The sequence below is a fragment of the Scleropages formosus genome, chromosome 23 (assembly GCF_900964775.1).
Source record: "Scleropages formosus chromosome 23, fSclFor1.1, whole genome shotgun sequence".
Classification (NCBI taxonomy): domain Eukaryota; kingdom Metazoa; phylum Chordata; class Actinopteri; order Osteoglossiformes; family Osteoglossidae; genus Scleropages; species Scleropages formosus.
In genome coordinates this window covers 1,484,865-1,503,311 of record NC_041828.1, presented here as the reverse complement: position 1 = coordinate 1,503,311, position 18,447 = coordinate 1,484,865, and the positions used below count along the sequence as shown (strand labels likewise).

Sequence of the window (18,447 nt, the reverse complement as noted above, 5' to 3'; positions counted from 1 at the left end):
TGGCCTGTATGAAATGTAGAAATGAATTGAACTGAATCAGACTGAATTGAATTGAATTACGCCCTGTGTTGCCGGGTTAGGCTCCAGATTGCCGTGACCCCGCTTGAGACAAGCGGCTTCAGCAAATGTATGTGTGTGTGTGTGTGTGTGTGTGTGTGTGAACTGAATTGAGCTGAAGACTTTACTGTCATTGTACTACTGTACAGTACAATGAAATAGCAGTGGTACTCCCTGAGAAAGAACATGTAAATGTGGGTGAGATACACCTTCTCCTCCATAACATACAAGCACAGATTAAATGAATCTTCCCAACACAAGGTGAGTGTGTGTTTGTGTGTTTGCCAGTTGAACGAAATATCCTGCATGTATAAAGAGAAATACAAGTATAGACAACTACTGTATACACAATAATACTGGATTATTAAGAACAAAAAATAAGGAAATAAATAAATAAAACTGCTTTGAGTGAAATTATGAGCAGACTACATTTTCATTTAGAGGGTGTGGTGGCACAGTGGGTTGGACCAGGTTCTCCGCTCTGGTGGGTCTGGGGTTCGAGTCCCACTTGGGGTGCCTTGCAATGGTCTGGCGTCCCATCCTGGGTGCGTCCCCTTTTGCCCTGTGTTTCCGGGTTAGGCTCCGGCTCCCTGCGACCCTGTATGGGACAAGCGGTTCAGACAATGTGCGTGTGTATGTGTGTGCATTTTCATTTAGTATAATATTCCCTCATATTAAAAACCACCAAACAAAAATTACGTGAACATCCCAAGTGTAAATTTCAACTGGAAACTCGTTTTTACTTTACTTAACCATAGAACGAGAACATGTGACCCAGTGCGGTGGAAAACAGAAAGTGGTGAAAGAGTAAAAGAAAAAAGAAAGACTGATAGAGAGAGATAAAGAAAAGAATTTAAAATCACTAGTAAATAAGCAGATGCCAGTAAAAATCATTGCAAAAACTCAAAACAAAATAAAAACTAAAAAACTGAAACAACTACGATGTCATCCTCAGACAAAGTGCACTGTGGGTCTTTGGTCTCAGCAAGCAATCTGTCCTAATTCTCCTGTGACTTCCTGTACCTCGGTGCTCTTACCCGAAGATCCTGGAACACACAAAGGTGTGTGAACACGTTCACAACCCAAACGAGCAGATGGATGAGCTACAGTGACCTGAACCGAGTCCCTCGTCCTTGTCGCCTTAGTGATTCCTGCTGAACGCTCATGTGTGAGAACAGTTGACATCTCACCTGACGGAGACCTTGTGAAGAGCACATGTTCTACAGTGAAGACCAGAGCTAGCAGGATAATCAGTGCGCTGAGGATGTGGCGCCACAAAAAGAGGTCGAGTTCTGAAGGGGAGACAGCGAGAAGAAAAGATGTTTCTATTTCCACCAGTGTGTGTTGAGGTTCTCCTCGAACCGTCATTCAAACACGCACCTTGATTCCATCACATTCTGTTTGTTTTTGAGTCCCCAACACATCTACATACAGTCTGTGTAACTAATACCAGTATATCTACCAGGTTCAGATGGAGGTTTATCAGGTGGTGGATGTGGCATTGGTTCCTTCTCTACAGAAAGGATGAAGGAAGAGGGACACAGATGTCTGTTTGGTCACTGTGAGACAGAACACTAGAGACTGACAGAGTGAGAGTCTGCAGCTCTGAGATGAGCTAAGAGTGCAGATGTATCCATACACAATAGAAAAATTAAGATACTTTTCAGGAATATGTAGAAACATTTAAAAATGTACGCAAAAAGACATGTGGCACCTGTTAACAATCTATTTAAAGGGGTATCTAAACATGAGCCTGACACAATACGATTAAATTTATACCAAAACATAAGTCTGTAATTCTGTGGTCATTTTCAAGCACACTATGTAATTTTTTTTAATCTTTGTAGAAAATTAATTATAGAACAGTTTGGAGGTGAAAGTGACTGTAACACATGTAAAACAGTGCTTTCTACTAATAGTGATTTTCACAAAATCGCTGTTTATGGAATCCTGTTGAGTGTCCAGTGTGTGCAGACAATTGGTCTTTAGCTCAGAGTCCACACTGTACCTCCCAGTCTAATCATGTCAGTCCCAGTTACAGACATTGCATTCAGAGTCGTGTTTAAAAAACTGTTCTGTATCATGGAGATCCTGCGGTGGCTTACAGCTCAGATGAACAGAATCTAAGCAGGAAATTTTAAATTCCTGAAGACTTTGAATGAGTTCTAATTTCTTTTCAATACTTGAAAATACATTTTAACCATTTTATTGAAAAACACTGCTGTAATAATTAATATGATGTGTTCTCAGAGCACCACTAGAGACAGTTTATGGTACAAAGACAGTAAAGAACCACTTCTCACGTGATTGTAATACATGTAAGAAGAGTCTCATTAACTTACCAGTAACTGTGACTTTCACTGCAGCACTGAGTAGGGAGGGGTCACCAGTGTCCAGTGTGTACACACAAGAGATGAGTATCTCAGACTCAGGTTTGAAACCTCGCAGTCTAATCAGTTCAGCCCCAGTGAAGGAGACGTTACAGTCTGAGTCTTTAATGAGACTGTATTCGTGTGTCAGGAATGTGCATTTAGTCTGTGGTTCATGAAGACCCTGCGGTGGCTCACAGCTCAGACGAATAGATTGTCTCACACTGATCACTGTAGGATTCACTCTCAGCTGTGGCTCTAAACCTGCATCAGCAGTAAAGAACAAATAAACAGCAACTTAGTGGCCTGTATCATGGATATGGCATCATGAACAGGAAAATTAATTGGAACTTTTTTCCTTGTAGACAAGTATTTCCTGAGGCAAATAGTAGTGTAGTGATTAGAGCTGCTGTCTTTGTACCCAGAAGTTGTAGGTTCAAACCTGATCTCCAGCTATAGAACCCTTGATCAAGGAACTTACCCTAAATTCCTCTAGTAAAGTTACCCAGTGATATAAATGGGTAAATAATTAAAAGCTGTTGTGAAGAAAAGTGTCTGAAGATAAATAAATCTGTAACACTAAATAAAAACAGGAAGGACTCTACTACTTTTAATTGTGTGGAAGTGAAACCACACAGGTGGGGGAACAAATGGCCCAGACTTCTCTAGTGGTCTGAGAGGTGAGGCTTAATGCACTGACAGGGGGTCTTGGTTTATCATCAGGATGTCTCATTGACATGTTAAATTAAAATAAAATCCAGGGCTACTGATCAGGGTGTCATTCTGTGAAGAACTTCAGCCCCTGTATAAGATGATCTGAAAATGTCCTCAGTACAAGAACTGCTGTGCTCTTCACCCTCACAATAACTCATCATGACATTTTTGTTCAGGTCTAAACCTCACTGTCTTCATGAGTTCCAGGACAGTAGTGACTGGCACTGACACAATTTGAGGAATATAAATCAAAGTAAACTCTGTAAATACACTCCTGTACACAAATACATTTCATAGTGGTCCCTGAGGAAACCTAAAAAAGTGTGTTCTTAAGTGATACATGACACTAACATGCTAAGGTGTCATATTTCAGACATTTGTGAGGTTCAGATTTCTTCATTTCCAATATTCTTGTCACCTGTACTGCCCAAAACACATAATGAATTTAAAACAAAATGAGAGTTTTTACAGTTCACACTGTATGAGACAGAGGACCTTGAAATTTGCACTCAATCACAAATCTTTATTATGATCAAATACTGTAGGTTTCTTTGTTATTTGAATTGACACACAGACTGAGCTCGTGGGCAGTGACACCCTGGTGGGGGTGGGGGGGTTTCTGTGATGGACAGCTCCTTAACCCCCCCCCCCCCCCCCCAGACCCTGCGAGAATAATGAAGGCCTGAGGACTGTTTGGAGAGGATGTTTGGTTTATGTGGCTCTGGTGCTCTAAATCCTGCCCATGTGCCTCCCCCACCCGTCAATAGGTCACAAAACCATTTTTCAGCATAGTGGGAATTAAACTGACATAATTCTGGAATTCTTGTAATTACGCTACAATACTCTAATACTTTATTCTGATCAATTTAAATTCACTTATGAGGTCTGGCTTAAAACAAAGTATGGATTTTTATTTCTTAGAGATTTTTTCACTTATTCTTTCTGAACACTTTAAAGCATGTTTTAACTGCCTTGTTTTGTTGAAAAACACACACACATTTTCAGAACCACTCGTCCCATACGGGGTGACGGGGAACCGGAGCCTACCCGGTAACACAGGGCGTAAGGCCGGAGAGGGAGGGAACACACCCAGGACAGGACGCCAGTCCGTCGCAAGGCACCCCAAGCGGGACTCGAACCCAGACCCACTGGAGAGCAGGACCCGATCCAACCCACTGCGCCACTGCACCACCGCGCCCCCCCCCCCTTGTTGAAAAACACTGCTGTAATAATCAATATAATGTATTATCAGAGCACCACTAGAGGCAGTTTATGGTACAAAGACAGTAAAGAACCACTTCTCACGTGATTGTAATACATGTAAGAAGAGTCTCATTAACTTACCAGTAACTGTGACTTTTACTGGAACACTGTGTAGGGAGGGGCCACCAGTGTCCGGTATGTACACACAATAGATGAGTATCTCAGACTCCGGTCCGTCATTTCCCAGTCTAATCAGTTCAGCCCCAGTGAAGGAGACCTCACAGTCTGAGTCTTCACTGACACCTCTTGTGTTTGTCATGAATGTGCATTTATTCTGTGCTCCATGAAGACCCTGCGGTGGCTCACAGCTCAGACGAACAGATTGTCTCACACTGATGACTGTAGGATTCACTCTCAGCTCTGGCCTCAAACCTGCATCAGCAGTAAAGAAGAAATGCAGAGCAACTCACTGAACACTGGATATGTCTTGAAAATTCCTCAGTGTTAAGTTTGTAACCCAAAGCTGAGACATTAGGAACTAAAAGCAATGAACTGTGAAGGACCTCCTGCTGAACACGGTGGACATCAATACACTGGCTGTCTCACCGGGACTTTTAGGCTCAGTGGGGTCAATACAACAGACAACAGACTTTCGAGTGGTGACTTGGCTGTCACTGGAGGACTCGGTGATGACTGAACACCAAAGCCCACCGCAGACATAGCAGAGCTCAAGCTCAGTGTCTAGTCTCCTTCTAGTCTCATCCTTGTGTCTCACTTGTCTGTCCACTGAGTCCAAAGAATGTGACCCAGCACACTAGCTTAATGAGTCCACAATCCAGCTCTTCGGACAACGAGGAAGAAAAGCGGAAACATTCAGCGAAGAAGAGAGAGATTCAGCAAAGTGAAGCACAGAAGATAGAAAGTGAAACATTAAAGACAGCGGTAAAGACGGAAAGGAGATGTACATGTTCACGTCACTGTTCTTCTAGTACGTCTCATACTTTGAGAAGATCATCACTTTAAACCTACTGCAGAACGGAATGTTTTCTAGTTCTAATTCTCTACTTTGCTGTTGCTCCACCTGTCTACTGTCCAAAGGACCCTTTCATTTTTATAGACACTTTTACAGAAAGAAAAGCATATTTATGATAGTTGCTGTGTGTGATGTGATCATAACACACTGAATATCAACATGATTGAAATTTGCACTCGAGCAAAAGTCTTCAACATGAATAAGAAACTGAAAATGAAGCCTATTAGAAAGTGTTCTTCAAAATCTTTTTGGAAATTCTCATTCTTATTGTCATTTATTAAAGGAAAAACTGATTCACACATCGAAACCGTGGTTATGGAAGAAAGGAAAAGTGTTAAAGGTGAAAGTGCTAAAAATATTGAAGTCTGAAGAAAAGTAAGACAGTTCAGAAAATGAAGGAGAATAAAGAAGGAAAACTGTAATAAATGTATAAATGACTCACAATCAACAGTCCCCAGGATGACAGCAATGAGAGAGACAGCGGTGGACATGGTCAGAGACATGGTGAAGAAGGGAGGAACCGGAGAAAATGCAGAAACATCTCGTTTTCTTGAGCGTTTATCTGTTGTAATAGGAAGTTGAAACACATATTTCCAGTGAAAGGAAATGACCTGTGAACACATCCGGCTGTCTCACCAGGACTTCTGAGGCTCAGTGGGGTCAATACAACAGACAACAGACGTTCGAGTGGTGACTTGACTGGCACTGGAGGACTCGGTGATGACTGAACACCAAAGCCCAGAGTGAAACACAAGGTAAACTGATGTGTTGCATCGCTGAGCTGGAAGAGAAAAAAGTAACTTCACTCTTAAACAGGTGCAGCTCATCTGTGTGAAGAGTTGTTGCTGAAATGGGCTCAGATCAATGTTTTGTGCAGGTAGTGTGTCGGTGGTCGGACTCCACACGCACCGTTCTTACACTTTATCTACAGTACTTCTCTGCTCCACACTGTGTTTTACGTGGTGTAACAGACGGGCTCTTTCTGACAAAATGATACACCCTGCACTGTGTCCTTACATTCTGTTGTATCCTGCACTATTAGTTATCGAGTTCTATTGACAAATCAATTAAGATTCAACAGCCATCAGTGTATTAACACACACAGCTGGGGCTTGAGAGAAGGCATCCCAGGACTTGGCAATGGTGCCAACTTGCTCTCATCTAAGGAAAAGTGAAACTGTAGCTCCAGGCAGTTTAGAATCACCAGTTCAACTGAAACACATGTTTTTGGATTGTGAGAGGAAACCAGAGCAAACAAGAAAGACATGGAAACTCCAAAGAGACTGAGGTGGATTTGAACCCGTGTCAGCATGCGCAGCCCAGGAGGTGTGAGGTACTAGTGCCACCTGCACCTAAGACCAAACATCTGTAGTCACACTGTGGAGTGCGGGCAGTTCCATTACTGTGAAGCACATGATTAACACACTTGCAAGACCTTCAAAATTACAATCCAACAGGGGCAAAGTGATGTGGATCCCCTCGTGGAACATTTTTGAAATGATACACACAAAACGAAGACTTCATTCCTGTAGACACAGTTACAGTCTTGTAAACACCAACGTCCAGCACATCATGCATGATCTCCTTGAATGCAGGCAAACAACTGGGTTTGAACCCATAAGTTTCAATTACCGTCAGTAACAATTTTAATGCTGGTTTCAGTGAAAAGGTTTACAATATTAGCAAAACGTTGTCTTATTCAATTATGTGTACAGAGAATTAAGCAATAAAAACAATGAGTAAACAAGAAGAGCACACAGGAAACTGGTGCTGCTGGTTCTCAATGCTGATATTCCTTCAAGTAACAGTGCAAAATACAGCAGTAATTCTAATGCACTGTTTGGCATTTTCTTCAAAACGCATGAAGGAAAACAAATATTCCTGTTGAAAGGGAACCTTCCTGTGAACAGGAAACACCATATGTTCATTTTCGATGAAAAATGTCCACCGTTCCACACCGAGGACCAGGTCACTACTATGCATTGTCGATCTGCCAGCGTGGGAATACGCCAATGCCCTCTGCAGATACTAAAACATAGCGCAACCTTCATTATGTATGACTATGTATTTTCCCCAACAATTGCACATTAAAAATAATAAACAGACCAGCTTTTCCAACGACCCCTGAGTAACAATAAAATTCCTACTTTTTAAAAGTGCTCCCTTTTGAAGACATGCAGTCATGAAACAAAAGACACAAAAATCTGGGAATGGTACAAATGCTGTTAAACTGATTTTGGCTTCTGACTGAAGAGGGGGGGAAAAAAAAAAAGCAATTTAAAAAGAAAAACTTAGGTGGCAAATCAGAATAAATAAAAAGATGAGTCCGAACCAGTAAAAGGCAAAACACCTATAGAAACTAAGACACTTGGCTTTTCACTTTTTGTGCTGTTCTACATTTTTTTTTTTTTAAGTCATTGCTGGCAACCCCAAATTTTAGGCACTTCTGCTCTGAGGCACTGACAAAAAGTGACACAAGTGGCACCGTTACGATGACACTGACACGGAAAGGTGGCTGTGACCATCGCTGCTGGAAGCTCGTGTTGGCTGTTCGCTGCTGGAATGTACCTTCCTGAAATAACCTGCTAGGACTGGAGATGAGATTTCCGTGGAAGTCCTGGGACAGCTGGTAGCGTAGTGGTTAGAGCTGCTGCCTTAGGATCCAAAGATCAGGGGTTCGATCCCCTCCTCCAGCTGTAGTACCCTTGAGCAAAGTACTTACCCTAAATTGCTCCACTAAAATTATACTGCTGGATAAATGGGTAAATAATGGGAAGTCGCTTTGGAGAAAGGCATCGACTAAACTAATACATGGAAACGGTAGGGACTCCATTTGGCAGTGTGTGTCCAGCTCCTCTAGGGGGTCACCGAGGGCGAGTCCACCGTTGGACCGTCCGTCTTTGCGTCAGCCTCGTCCTCCTCCAGCGCCCAGCTCTGTACCTTCCCTGAGCCGAAAAGGGTGAAGACGAGAGCGCCGGCTGCACTCACTATGGCCGACACGATGAATACATTCCTCCAGCCCGCTAGAGGGCGCTGTGGCTGTTGGGGGGGGAATACCTTTGGTGTTAAATCACATTTATACCCCATCCTGAAAATTAATAATCTGTCACATTGTCTTACTGACTCATTTTTTTTTGCATGCGCAGCGAAACAGGAAACGCTGTCGGCACTAAAGCGTCGCATCCGCTGCGATATAGAAGCTTACGTCTTTAGTGAAGTAGCCGACGGCAATGGGTGCGACGACGCCGGGCACGGTGCCAAACGTGTTTGTGATTCCCAGCAGTACGCCGGCATACCTGAGAGAGACGAGAAGAATGCAAGAGAGTTGAATGGTGTGTAACGATATGACGGGACAGGGAAAGGAGGAGGAGACGCACCACGGGCTCGGTGAGAACAGTACCGAGGCGCGATGTCAATCTGGTTGATGAAGACTCCGGCGGAGCTGGTGCCCCCCAGGCTGGTGGACAGCGTGAGGAAGGTCACGGCGAGCCACTCTCTGCAGCCCACGAAGCCCACGGCAGCGAGGAACGCGGCAGGGAGGAGGAGCCCTGCGGGCGCGAGGGAGACACATTTTACACAGCGTTCGTTCAACACGCGCGCACACACTGACACTGAATGCCCCTCCCCCTCCACACCTGTGAGGGTAAAGATCTTGCGGACGGCTGTGATGCTCAGCAGCTCCCTCTCCAGGATGCAGTCGGCCACCACGCCAGAGCCGACGGAGAAGAGCCAGCCACCAAGGTAGGGCAAGGCGGAGAGGAAGCCGTTCTGCGGACGGTGGGGGCGTCACAAAGAGAAAGAGAACAGAAGGCGAAGTGAACATCGAACTCAGGTGAAGCTCCGCCCTCGTCAGCCCACCCCCACCTCCCCTCACCTCACCTGGCGCAGGTCAAAGTGCAGCACGGAGTCCATGTAGGTGGGCAGCGAGGTCAGCAGGGTGTAGTAGCTCCAGTTGGAGCACATCTGTGAGATGATGATTGCCCACAGGGGCACGGAGAGCAGCATGGGCAGCAGGGGCAACGACCAGCCGTGGGCCCGGCCCTGGGTTCGAGGAAGTGGGCACAGGCAGAACAAACAAGCAAAAAGTCAGAGGAGAAAAGGCATCGTGTGCTTTGGGTCATCCAAGTTGGAAGGGAGAGCAGGAAACTCACCTGTACTGGATACACACATCTTCATGTATCGTGTCAAAGACCCAAGTGTGATTTTAATATATTTGTTCACAGTTTAATCCACCTAATTTATGCCGTACGAACGTACCTGCGAACCGATGGAGCCGGTGATGTAATCCCGCTCTTGGACGCTAATCCGCGGATGAGACCGGGGCTCGTCTGACACCAGGAGGAACCAGAACACCGACCACAGACAGCCGGCAGCCCCTGGCAGTAAAGACCAGAGAAACACAGTATTACTGAGTGAGAAATGGAATATTGGCGTCATGTGATGAGAGAGTGCGTTGACCCTTTCGGTGCGACAACGCTACTGCCGTGGGAACGCCACCGCGTTGCAGACCACGTACGACGTGTGCAAAGTGCACTTTTGTTGACCGAGTCGTACATCGCTTTGGAGAAGGCTGTGTGGCAAGTGCAGCTGAAGCGCACATGTAAATGTCTGTAAAAGGGTGGGTGTGTGTGTGTATGTGTGTGTGTCCATGAGGAACGTGAAGGAACAGCCCCCCTCACCACAGCAGTAGAAGACCGCTGGCCACCCGAGCGTGTGGCAGATGAAGCCGGTAAGGGGTAGGGCCACAAAGGCGCCAAAATTAGACCCCGCCCCTGAGAAGCTTATGAGACGGGACCTCTCGAGGGGCGGAGCCCAACGAGCCCACATCGCCATCATCGCAGGAAACGTCACACCCTTAAAAACGGGGGAAAAAGAGAGGAAAAGAAAAAATAAATAAAATAAATAAATAAAATCACATGTTGCTTCTAAGAACACACACCATGGCATCTTCACATGTAAATACACACACAGAGTCCGAAACCGCTTCTTCCGAGCGGGGTCACAGTGAACCGGAGTCTAACCCGGCAACACGGCGCAAGGCTGGAGGGGGAGGGGACACATCCAGGACGGGACGCCAGTCTGTCACAAGGCGCCCCAAGCGGGACTCGAACCCCAGACCCACCAGAGAGCAGGACCCGGCCAAACCCACTGTGCCAGCACGCCCCCCACACATGTAAATACTTAAATTAGAATACAAATTTCTTTCTACGCATCAATAAATTTAAATTTCAGTAAATAACGGTCTGTTCTCACCTCCCCGAAGCCCTCAAGGGCACGAAGGGCAAAGAGCCAGGGAACCCCAAGCTTAGCGGCCAGCGGGGTAAGGAGGGTGAGCGCCGCTGTGCCCAGCACCCCCCCACCCAAGAACAACCGCCCGCCAAGGTGCCCGGCCAGGTAACCCCCCGGGATCTGGGTTAACAGGTAGCCGAAGAAGAACGCCCCCTGCAAGAAGCCCTGGGTGGCTGAATCCCACGGGTAACGGGGAGCCTGAGGAGAGGAGTGTTTCCGTGTCAATGTGTCAGTATGTATGAATGAGTGTGTGCGTGTGTGTGTGTGCGCGCGCGCGCGCAGGCATGCTCACTCACCCCGTCCGACTGCTCCGGGTCGATGCTGCGGTTCACACTGGGGCCGATGTGGGGACACTGATCTGCCGAGGACCTGTTGCCGCTTGGCTCGGCATCGGTGCCATTGACCATGGCAACCATGGCGACGCTCAGATTCACCCGCAGCCCGTAGACCACAGCAAAGCCCAGGAACATGAGCACAGCCAGGTTGCAGCGCACAGAGCAGCAGCGCAGGGGCAGCGCTGAGGATGGCAGTTGCACCATTAGCGTCACGCAGCTTTGTAGACACACACTCAGGGACAGTGCGCGCGCACGCACACACACACACACACACACACACACACACACCTGATTCCTCATTAAGCGGACTCTTCAGGAGGGCTGCGGTTTCCTCCTCTTCTTCACTGTCGGCATTGATGGAATGACCTCGGTGCAGCGCCATGGCAACCAGCGGCACAGACACACCAAAAGCACAGGAAGGTCTCGACCGATGCGTTTACGGCTCCATCGTGACCAGGCGCCCTGTCCCACACAGACACACACACACACAAAACGCCACCCGGTTAACGAACGACTGAGCGTCGGGAGAGATGGTTAACGCACCTGCCCACCTGCAGACACGTGAAGGAGCCGCTGTGACGTGCAGTAATATGGGCAGAACTTTCAGAGCTCATGTGGTATGAGGGTCAGTTACAAAAGCAATGAACTCGGTCACACCCACCAATGGAGCCTCGGCTGGGATATCAAATAATGTGAAAAATGGACAAATGACGGCACTATAACTATAAAAAAAACATGTGCCGACATGCAACCTGAAGCACAGAGATATTTTCATCGACTGCTACGCATTTAACATCAATCACGTGAATGCTGGGACATGACCCCATGTTCGGTCCAGGGCCTTACTGAACACTAACGATAAAGGTAAAAACCATGTGAGGAACATCTGTGTGTTTATGGAGGACACGTGGCAATCTGCTGATGCAGCCATCCACATACTCCTATGTACATCCGCGCGCGCGCGCGCGCGCGCGCACGCACACACACACACGCACACACGCACACACACTGAGCTGGTGCACACCTTCTCGGGCCTGATGTGACCTCAGTTCTGTGTATTACCTGCTCAGGTGCTTGTGCGAGTTAAGTGTGTTTATATGAACTGCCTCCAGAGCCCCAGCCATTCATTTTTGTCCACTCCAGAGGACAATGTTTTTAAAGTGTCTCTCCCAAACTGTGCTACAATGCTGAGTCCTAACGTGCCCTACTAAGGGTATGTCATGCTTTTTAATGATACCATACATTTCTGGGCATAGCCTGGGCAACTTCCTAGAAATACAACAGATCCAAAAAACCACCTTCATTTATCCATTTTTGGATGTGTTATATTTCTAGGAAGTTGCCCAGGGTACGCCCAACGGATTTTCCAATTGTAGCACAGTGATCTAAGTGTCCAGGAGGTATTCAGTGTGATTCCGGTCAGCTACGGTGTTCCTCAAGGCTCATTGTTGGGTCCGTTACTGTTCATGCTCTGTACGCTACCATGGGGGGAAATACATGAAAAAATAAAATTAGCTGTCATTTTTACGCAGACACTGATGATATCAGAGCTGCTTTTCGGTCAAACTAAACGAGTCCCCACCCGCTTTGTCTTCAGCCAGTTGCTTCATGAAATTACAAAAGTGGATGAGCAATAACCTTTAGCTCCGAATGCTGATAAAACAGAAATACTCGTGGCTGGTGGGGATGCTGCACCCCATGAATATCACTTCTGCTTGAAATTCTCAAGGACAAAATTTTAACTTCTCCAATGGATTACAAACTTGAACGTTTTATTCTATACTAATCTATTGTGTGGCTCTCACCCCCAATGTTGCTGCATTGTCTAGGGGTAGTTTGCACAAACTGAGAAATATACTGTAGGTAAATTTAGGGACTTTTTCCTAGAAAACAACTGACTGTCTACATTGAACTGTGTCCGACCTGCAGTTGATTCAAAATGCTGCTGCTAGGATTGTCACAGCAACCAGGAGTATGACCATCTAACTCCGGTTCTTAAATCACTACACTGGATTCCAGTAAAATTTAGAGCAGACTGTAAAATTCTTCTCTCACTACACAAGGTAGTTAATAATATCGCTGAGGTGAGCTGGAAAGAGTCTATTAACTCCTATATTCTGAAACATTGTCAATAATCCTCACATGTTGGATATCTTACATGACCCCCAATTAAGACCTTAAGACCTATTTTTTCCCCTCTGTGTACCTGCTACAGTTACTCTTGATATATTTGCTCTTGATATATTTGCTGTGCACTCTTGTTTGTTGGTTACCCAAGTAATTACCTTGTTCCCAAATATGTTTTTTGTTGCTACCCCTTTTTCTTGTGCTGGAAGCCATGGGCATTACAAGACGACCAATGGAACCAGCAACCTTGGGCTTGGACAATAAATTGTAGCATCTATGGACTGTAGTTTAGTCTTGACAGTTGCTCATTCTTGTATGAGACATAACCACACAGACAATCCCACTGAAAGGAGAAGACTCATGTTGATTGCTTAGCTCAGCTGCTATTGTTTGTCTTTATCCCAAAAATACAGCAAAAACAGCAGCTGAGCTGTGTTTACTACACTTCTGCATTCTGCTATTAGTTGCTGCGTAGGTATATTCAGTTCCCCAGAACAGCACGCTTAAAAATTGAAGAACCCAACATTAAGAACGCAAAGATATAACTCTCCCTGCCTCTAAAAATTAAAGCAGGAGCCTTAAATGCAATAAATCGCACAATATTGACTTTGGCTCAACCTTATGTCAGAGTTACAAATATAGCACCGTATATGGTGAAAGGTTTTTCAGTTTTAAAGTGAGAATATGTGAGCTCGAGACATGTTCAAATGACATTCAAGCTGTGGGTCCTTAGACCTCAGCTAGACCGCAGCTAGACCTCATGCAGGTTTAAGGTAAACCTCAGAACAGCGACCTCTAGCGGCAGATCTGTCATTTATAAACTACAGCACTGTACGGTACGGGGGTTATTTATCTTAAAACGCAGGTGAGCTTTCAACACAGCAATCGAGTTTAAGAAAACGTGTCACCTGTTCCGGTATAAACAAGTTTAAAACTCAAAATCGTAGCTAAACTGAGGATAAACAAAACGCCCATTCATTAAATAAAATGATCAGTCTATTTTACATGACAGAAACTAAGTAAAACATCACCTGACGACGTGGATCGATGATCTCGGTCCATGAAACAACCACGCCTCGAGAGCGGCTTTGTGAGCGGTTCGTAACCGATCCGATCTCCGATCCAGTCGAACCTGTTCCGTCCCGTCCGGAACGCCCAGCATCCACAGCTGGCGCGCGCGCCTCTCTGTTTGTCGGAAAGCGAGAGAGGTGAAAGCGCGTGACATGACCGCCTACCGGGGAAAGTCAGCGCAGGAGCGAATGAGCGCTCTGGTGACGTCAGCTCTATTTTGTCACGTGATGCGGAAGTCACGACATACAACATCCAATAGGGATTTTCTTACGGCTTTATGATTACATGTATTCTTTTTTCAGACAATTCACTCCGACGCGACGTACATCTCATAGAAAATACAATGTGTTTATTACATTAGCCGATTAGAGATTTGGATGCAGACACGTGATTCTAAAGCACAGTTAATTTGGCACATTTCACACACACATATTATCATATGAAGCAACCAATCAATGTCTATCGCGAGGAGTAACGCCATAAAAATCATGTATCCATTAAAAAGCAAAACATTTTACACGACACGTTCATCATGCACATAATGTTTATTAACAATATAAACGTTTTCAAAGTTCCCAAGTTGTAGAGAACAGAGAATTAGACATAATATTACAAGAACACCAGTGGGTTAAGTGAACTTTCAACCCTTCCGTCCCTCCATCACTTTCCTGCCGACCTTCAGCGGAGGAGACCGAAGAGCGGCGAAGGCCCCGTGACGTCATCGGCTCCGTGTCACGTGACGCGGAAGTCTTTCGCTTCGCACTGCGCCATTTGAGCTAACAAACGGTTGTTGTTTTTCTACGAACACGTGACCCCCCCCCCCCACGTCCTTTTCCGCATCACATGACCTGGCGGCTCGTGCCGCTTGAGAGGAGCAGTCGAGACGCGCTCGCTCGTGACTTTGACCCGTAAACTTTGACAGCGATGAGAAAGAGGAGCGCGCTCGCGCTGCCCCCCCTGCTGCTGCTGCTGCTGCTGTGCGCGCGCCCCGCTCAAGGGTCCAACGGCAGCCTCCCTCTGGTCATGTGGCACGGCATGGGTGAGATTTATGAGCTACTGACTCGTCGTCGTGTCTTCCGGCTGCATGGATGTTTCGTTTGATGGAGAGGAAGTGAGAGTGGGAGCAGTGATGGACCTTTGATACTCATCTCATATGAAATATGAAGGGGGGCCGGGGGGACAGGCGATCAGTGTCGGTGATCAGTGTCAGTTACCCTGGGGATACGATACGTACGGGGCCGTGTACGGGGCCCCGTACGGGTGTATGAGCGCCAGCGATCGCTTCCTCCTTTAAGGTCACAGGTGAGACTGACCGCTGCAAGTGCGCCTTCGCACGCACACTTCCCCCTCTTGACTGTGTGTATCGCCCCCCTCCCCCTTCCCCCCTCAGGGGACAGCTGCTGTAACCCCCTGAGCATGGGTGCCATCAAGAAGATGGTGGAGGAGGAGATTCCGGGCATCTACGTCCTGTCGCTGATGATCGGCAAAACGGTCACGGAGGTACCGCCCCCCCGCCCCCCCCTTCCCCTCCATCCTTGGTCGGACCCCATCTCACCCCGCGTGTATCCCGTGACCGGCGGTCTCTACCCCCCAGGACATGAAGAACGGCTTCTTCATGGACGTGAACGAGCAGGTGTCCACGGTGTGCGAGCAGCTCGCCCGTGACCCCCGGCTGAAAGGGGGCTACAACGCCATGGGCTTCTCCCAGGGGGGGCAGTTCCTGTAAGTGGGGGGTGGGGCAGGCAGCAGCAGTGTCAACAGGAACATTTGAGCCCTTCCTTGCAGAAGTGTAACTTTTTCCTCTCCTTCCCCATTTAACCCTCATCTCACCAGGAGGGCTGTAGCTCAGCGATGCCCCTCACCCCCCATGAAGAACCTGATCTCCGTGGGGGGTCAGCATCAAGGTAAGACCCTCTCGGCAGGGCTTTGGTGCAGGAGTGGGCGGATCCCTGTGGACATGTCCTTGTGGCCTGTGTGTCGCAGGAGTGTTCGGTCTGCCTCGGTGTCCCGGTGAGAGCTCCGCCCTCTGCGAGTGGATCCGCAAGAGGCTCAACTCGGGGGCGTACACGGACCTCGTGCAGAAGCAGTGAGCGCGTGTGTTGGTGTGTGAGCCCCCGAGCCTTCATCCCCAACACAAAAGCTCCCGTCTGTGACCGTGTCTGTTGGTCTCTCTCTTGCAGTCTGGTACAAGCGCAGTACTGGCATGACCCACTCAACGAAGACCTGTACAGAACGCACAGCCTCTTCCTGGCCGACATCAACCAGGAGCGGGTCAGTCTCTCCGTACGCGCACGCACAGTGTGGGATCAGTTTTACATCCCCGTTACTGTGGTCACCGTTGTTCCGCTGTCATCATCGAGAGGCTGTGCTACGATGTCTCCCGTTTGAGCAGATTTAAAAATACACATTCGCTCTTCTTAATCCGCCGAATTTCATCTAAACTTTGCTGAACAAATTCATCCCCATTGAAAAACTTTGCTATTAAAAATTAATGCCCGAGTTCACAACCCACCATCACGTTGAGATTTGTCGTGAATCTGCCAACCGGACTGTTCCGCATGTCAGTTGAGTATCAATTCGGTAAATATTCTCGGCTGCATACGCAAACAAGGCAGCATCACGATGTCGGTGGTGTAAACCATTTTCCAGACACTGCGTAAAACAGTACGGCGTTGTCTTCGTTAGTGATGCGACGACAACCAGGGAGCTAATGAACAGGTACATGGGCAGGCGCACACACACCTCTGCATGATGCGCCACAAGTGCTGGGAGTGTCGCCACTGAAGAGTCGTTAAGCCGACGAGAGCATGACCGGACGAGGTCCTTACCCTGCAGAAACAGGGTGATTTGTATTTCGGTGTTCAGGATCCACAGCAGAGGTACTCACGCTTTCTTAAAGGTACAGACCATTTTTTTAAAGCATCAAACAAAAGTTCCATAAGTTGTAGGGTGTGTTTTTACCAGGTACGCGATAAAGGCTGTACCTGAACGCTGCCCGCAGCAGGCCTGTTCTCATTAATGGGCCCCACCGTTCGGAAGTGAAATATGGCAGATTAACAAAGAGGGGACCTGTCATTTTACCATGGCAAGAGCTGTTCGTTCATTTATGTTTCCCGTTGCTCTCAGGCTGTGAACGAGTCCTACAAGAAGAACCTGCAGGCGTTGCAGAAGTTCGTGATGGTGAAGTTCTTGCAGGACAGCGTCGTGGACCCCGTGAACTCAGAGGTACTGCAGTACAGGGGCTGTTACTGAATAGATTAATACAAATGGATTTTTTTTTTTTTTTTTTTGAAAACCAACAATGGCAGTAAAGTAAGGGAGATGATTGGTCCTGGTTTTCTCTCCCCGTCCCTTATCTGCTGCCCCAGTGGTTTGGCTTCTTTAAACCAGGCCAGGATGTGGAACTGGACACTCTGCAAGAGAGCACCTTGTACAAAGAGGTAGACACCCACTTCCCTTCGACTCTCATACTCACACACAAGCTGCATCTTGAGGACTTGTTAGAACTACGCAGTCTTGACTACAAATGTTAGATTTGCATACATGCCGTTGCATGTGTCAATCTCCTTTGCTCTAAAACCATTTAACTTTTAAGTATACATTTAGCAACTCATGCAAAACAGGAACACTGTGGAAGATTATACTGGGAGTCTTAGTGGGTGGTATGTGTCTCCTTCCAGGATCGACTGGGACTCGCCGCCATGGACAAAGCAGGCAAGCTGGTCTTCCTGGCCTCCGATGGGGATCACCTGCAGTTCGACAGGGCATGGTTCAATGCCAACCTCTTACCCTTCCTGCGCTGAGGACACCTCCTCTCTCTCTCTCTCTCACACACACACACACACACACACACACACACACACACACACACACACACACTCCTTGCACTGCATTCCTGGTTTGACCCGTTTCCACACACCACAAATTTTTGCTAACTCCTTATCTTTCCTAAAGTAACAATCGAGTGTCGCTGATAAACTCTCCAGTAACCCAATGAAAATAATGAACGTTGGCTAGAGGAAATTAAATTTTGAAACTGGAATTTAGCATTTTAATCAAAAATAAAATCCACTGAAAACTATTGCTGTGTGTACTGTTTGTAGAGTGTGTACTTTGTGTATGCAGATTACTCCACAAGCAACATTTAGCAATGGGTTACAAAACAGGTTTTGCACTACAAACCACCTGTAGCTTTTTTTCTTCTTTTTCCAAGGACCACAAGTCAGAGGGCTAGTTCTCTTCTCACCAT

General features: G+C 46.9%; 3 protein-coding genes across 4 annotated transcripts; 1 reads left to right on the top strand and 2 right to left on the bottom strand.

Annotated features, from left to right (window-relative positions):
* Nucleotides 1-618: 618 nt before the first annotated feature.
* LOC108931829 (uncharacterized) lies at nt 619-6,057 on the bottom strand. Of its 2 annotated transcripts, XM_018747850.2 has the most exons (6): nt 5,819-6,057; nt 4,485-4,775; nt 2,400-2,690; nt 1,520-1,570; nt 1,248-1,349; nt 619-655 (listed from the first exon to the last, which is right to left on the bottom strand). In XM_018747850.2, exons 1-6 carry the CDS (start codon nt 5,997-5,999, stop codon nt 633-635), a joined length of 939 nt encoding a protein of 312 aa, XP_018603366.2. In that variant the 5' UTR covers nt 6,000-6,057; the 3' UTR covers nt 619-632. The 2 variants fall into 2 exon arrangements, with proteins under 2 accessions (XP_018603366.2, XP_018603367.2); XM_018747851.2 differs by lacking the exon at nt 1,520-1,570 and having other exon boundaries at nt 5,819-6,056.
* Nucleotides 6,058-7,755: 1,698 nt separating this feature from the next.
* Nucleotides 7,756-14,237, bottom strand: LOC108931772 (sialin). The gene is made up of 11 exons (XM_018747782.2): nt 14,159-14,237; nt 11,289-11,462; nt 10,962-11,182; nt 10,630-10,863; nt 10,056-10,230; nt 9,634-9,752; nt 9,256-9,417; nt 9,012-9,144; nt 8,777-8,924; nt 8,582-8,672; nt 7,756-8,415 (listed from the first exon to the last, which is right to left on the bottom strand). The coding sequence occupies exons 2-11, from the start codon at nt 11,380-11,382 to the stop codon at nt 8,233-8,235; spliced, it is 1,560 nt and encodes a 519-aa protein (XP_018603298.1). The 5' UTR covers nt 11,383-11,462; nt 14,159-14,237; the 3' UTR covers nt 7,756-8,232.
* A 702-nt stretch (nt 14,238-14,939) lies between these two features.
* Nucleotides 14,940-18,249, top strand: ppt1 (palmitoyl-protein thioesterase 1 (ceroid-lipofuscinosis, neuronal 1, infantile)). The gene is made up of 9 exons (XM_018747831.2): nt 14,940-15,237; nt 15,589-15,698; nt 15,793-15,920; nt 16,032-16,102; nt 16,182-16,284; nt 16,379-16,469; nt 17,325-17,423; nt 17,567-17,638; nt 17,879-18,249. Exons 1-9 carry the CDS (start codon nt 15,123-15,125, stop codon nt 17,999-18,001), a joined length of 912 nt encoding a protein of 303 aa, XP_018603347.1. The 5' UTR covers nt 14,940-15,122; the 3' UTR covers nt 18,002-18,249.
* The last annotated feature ends 198 nt before the right edge of the window (nt 18,250-18,447 follow it).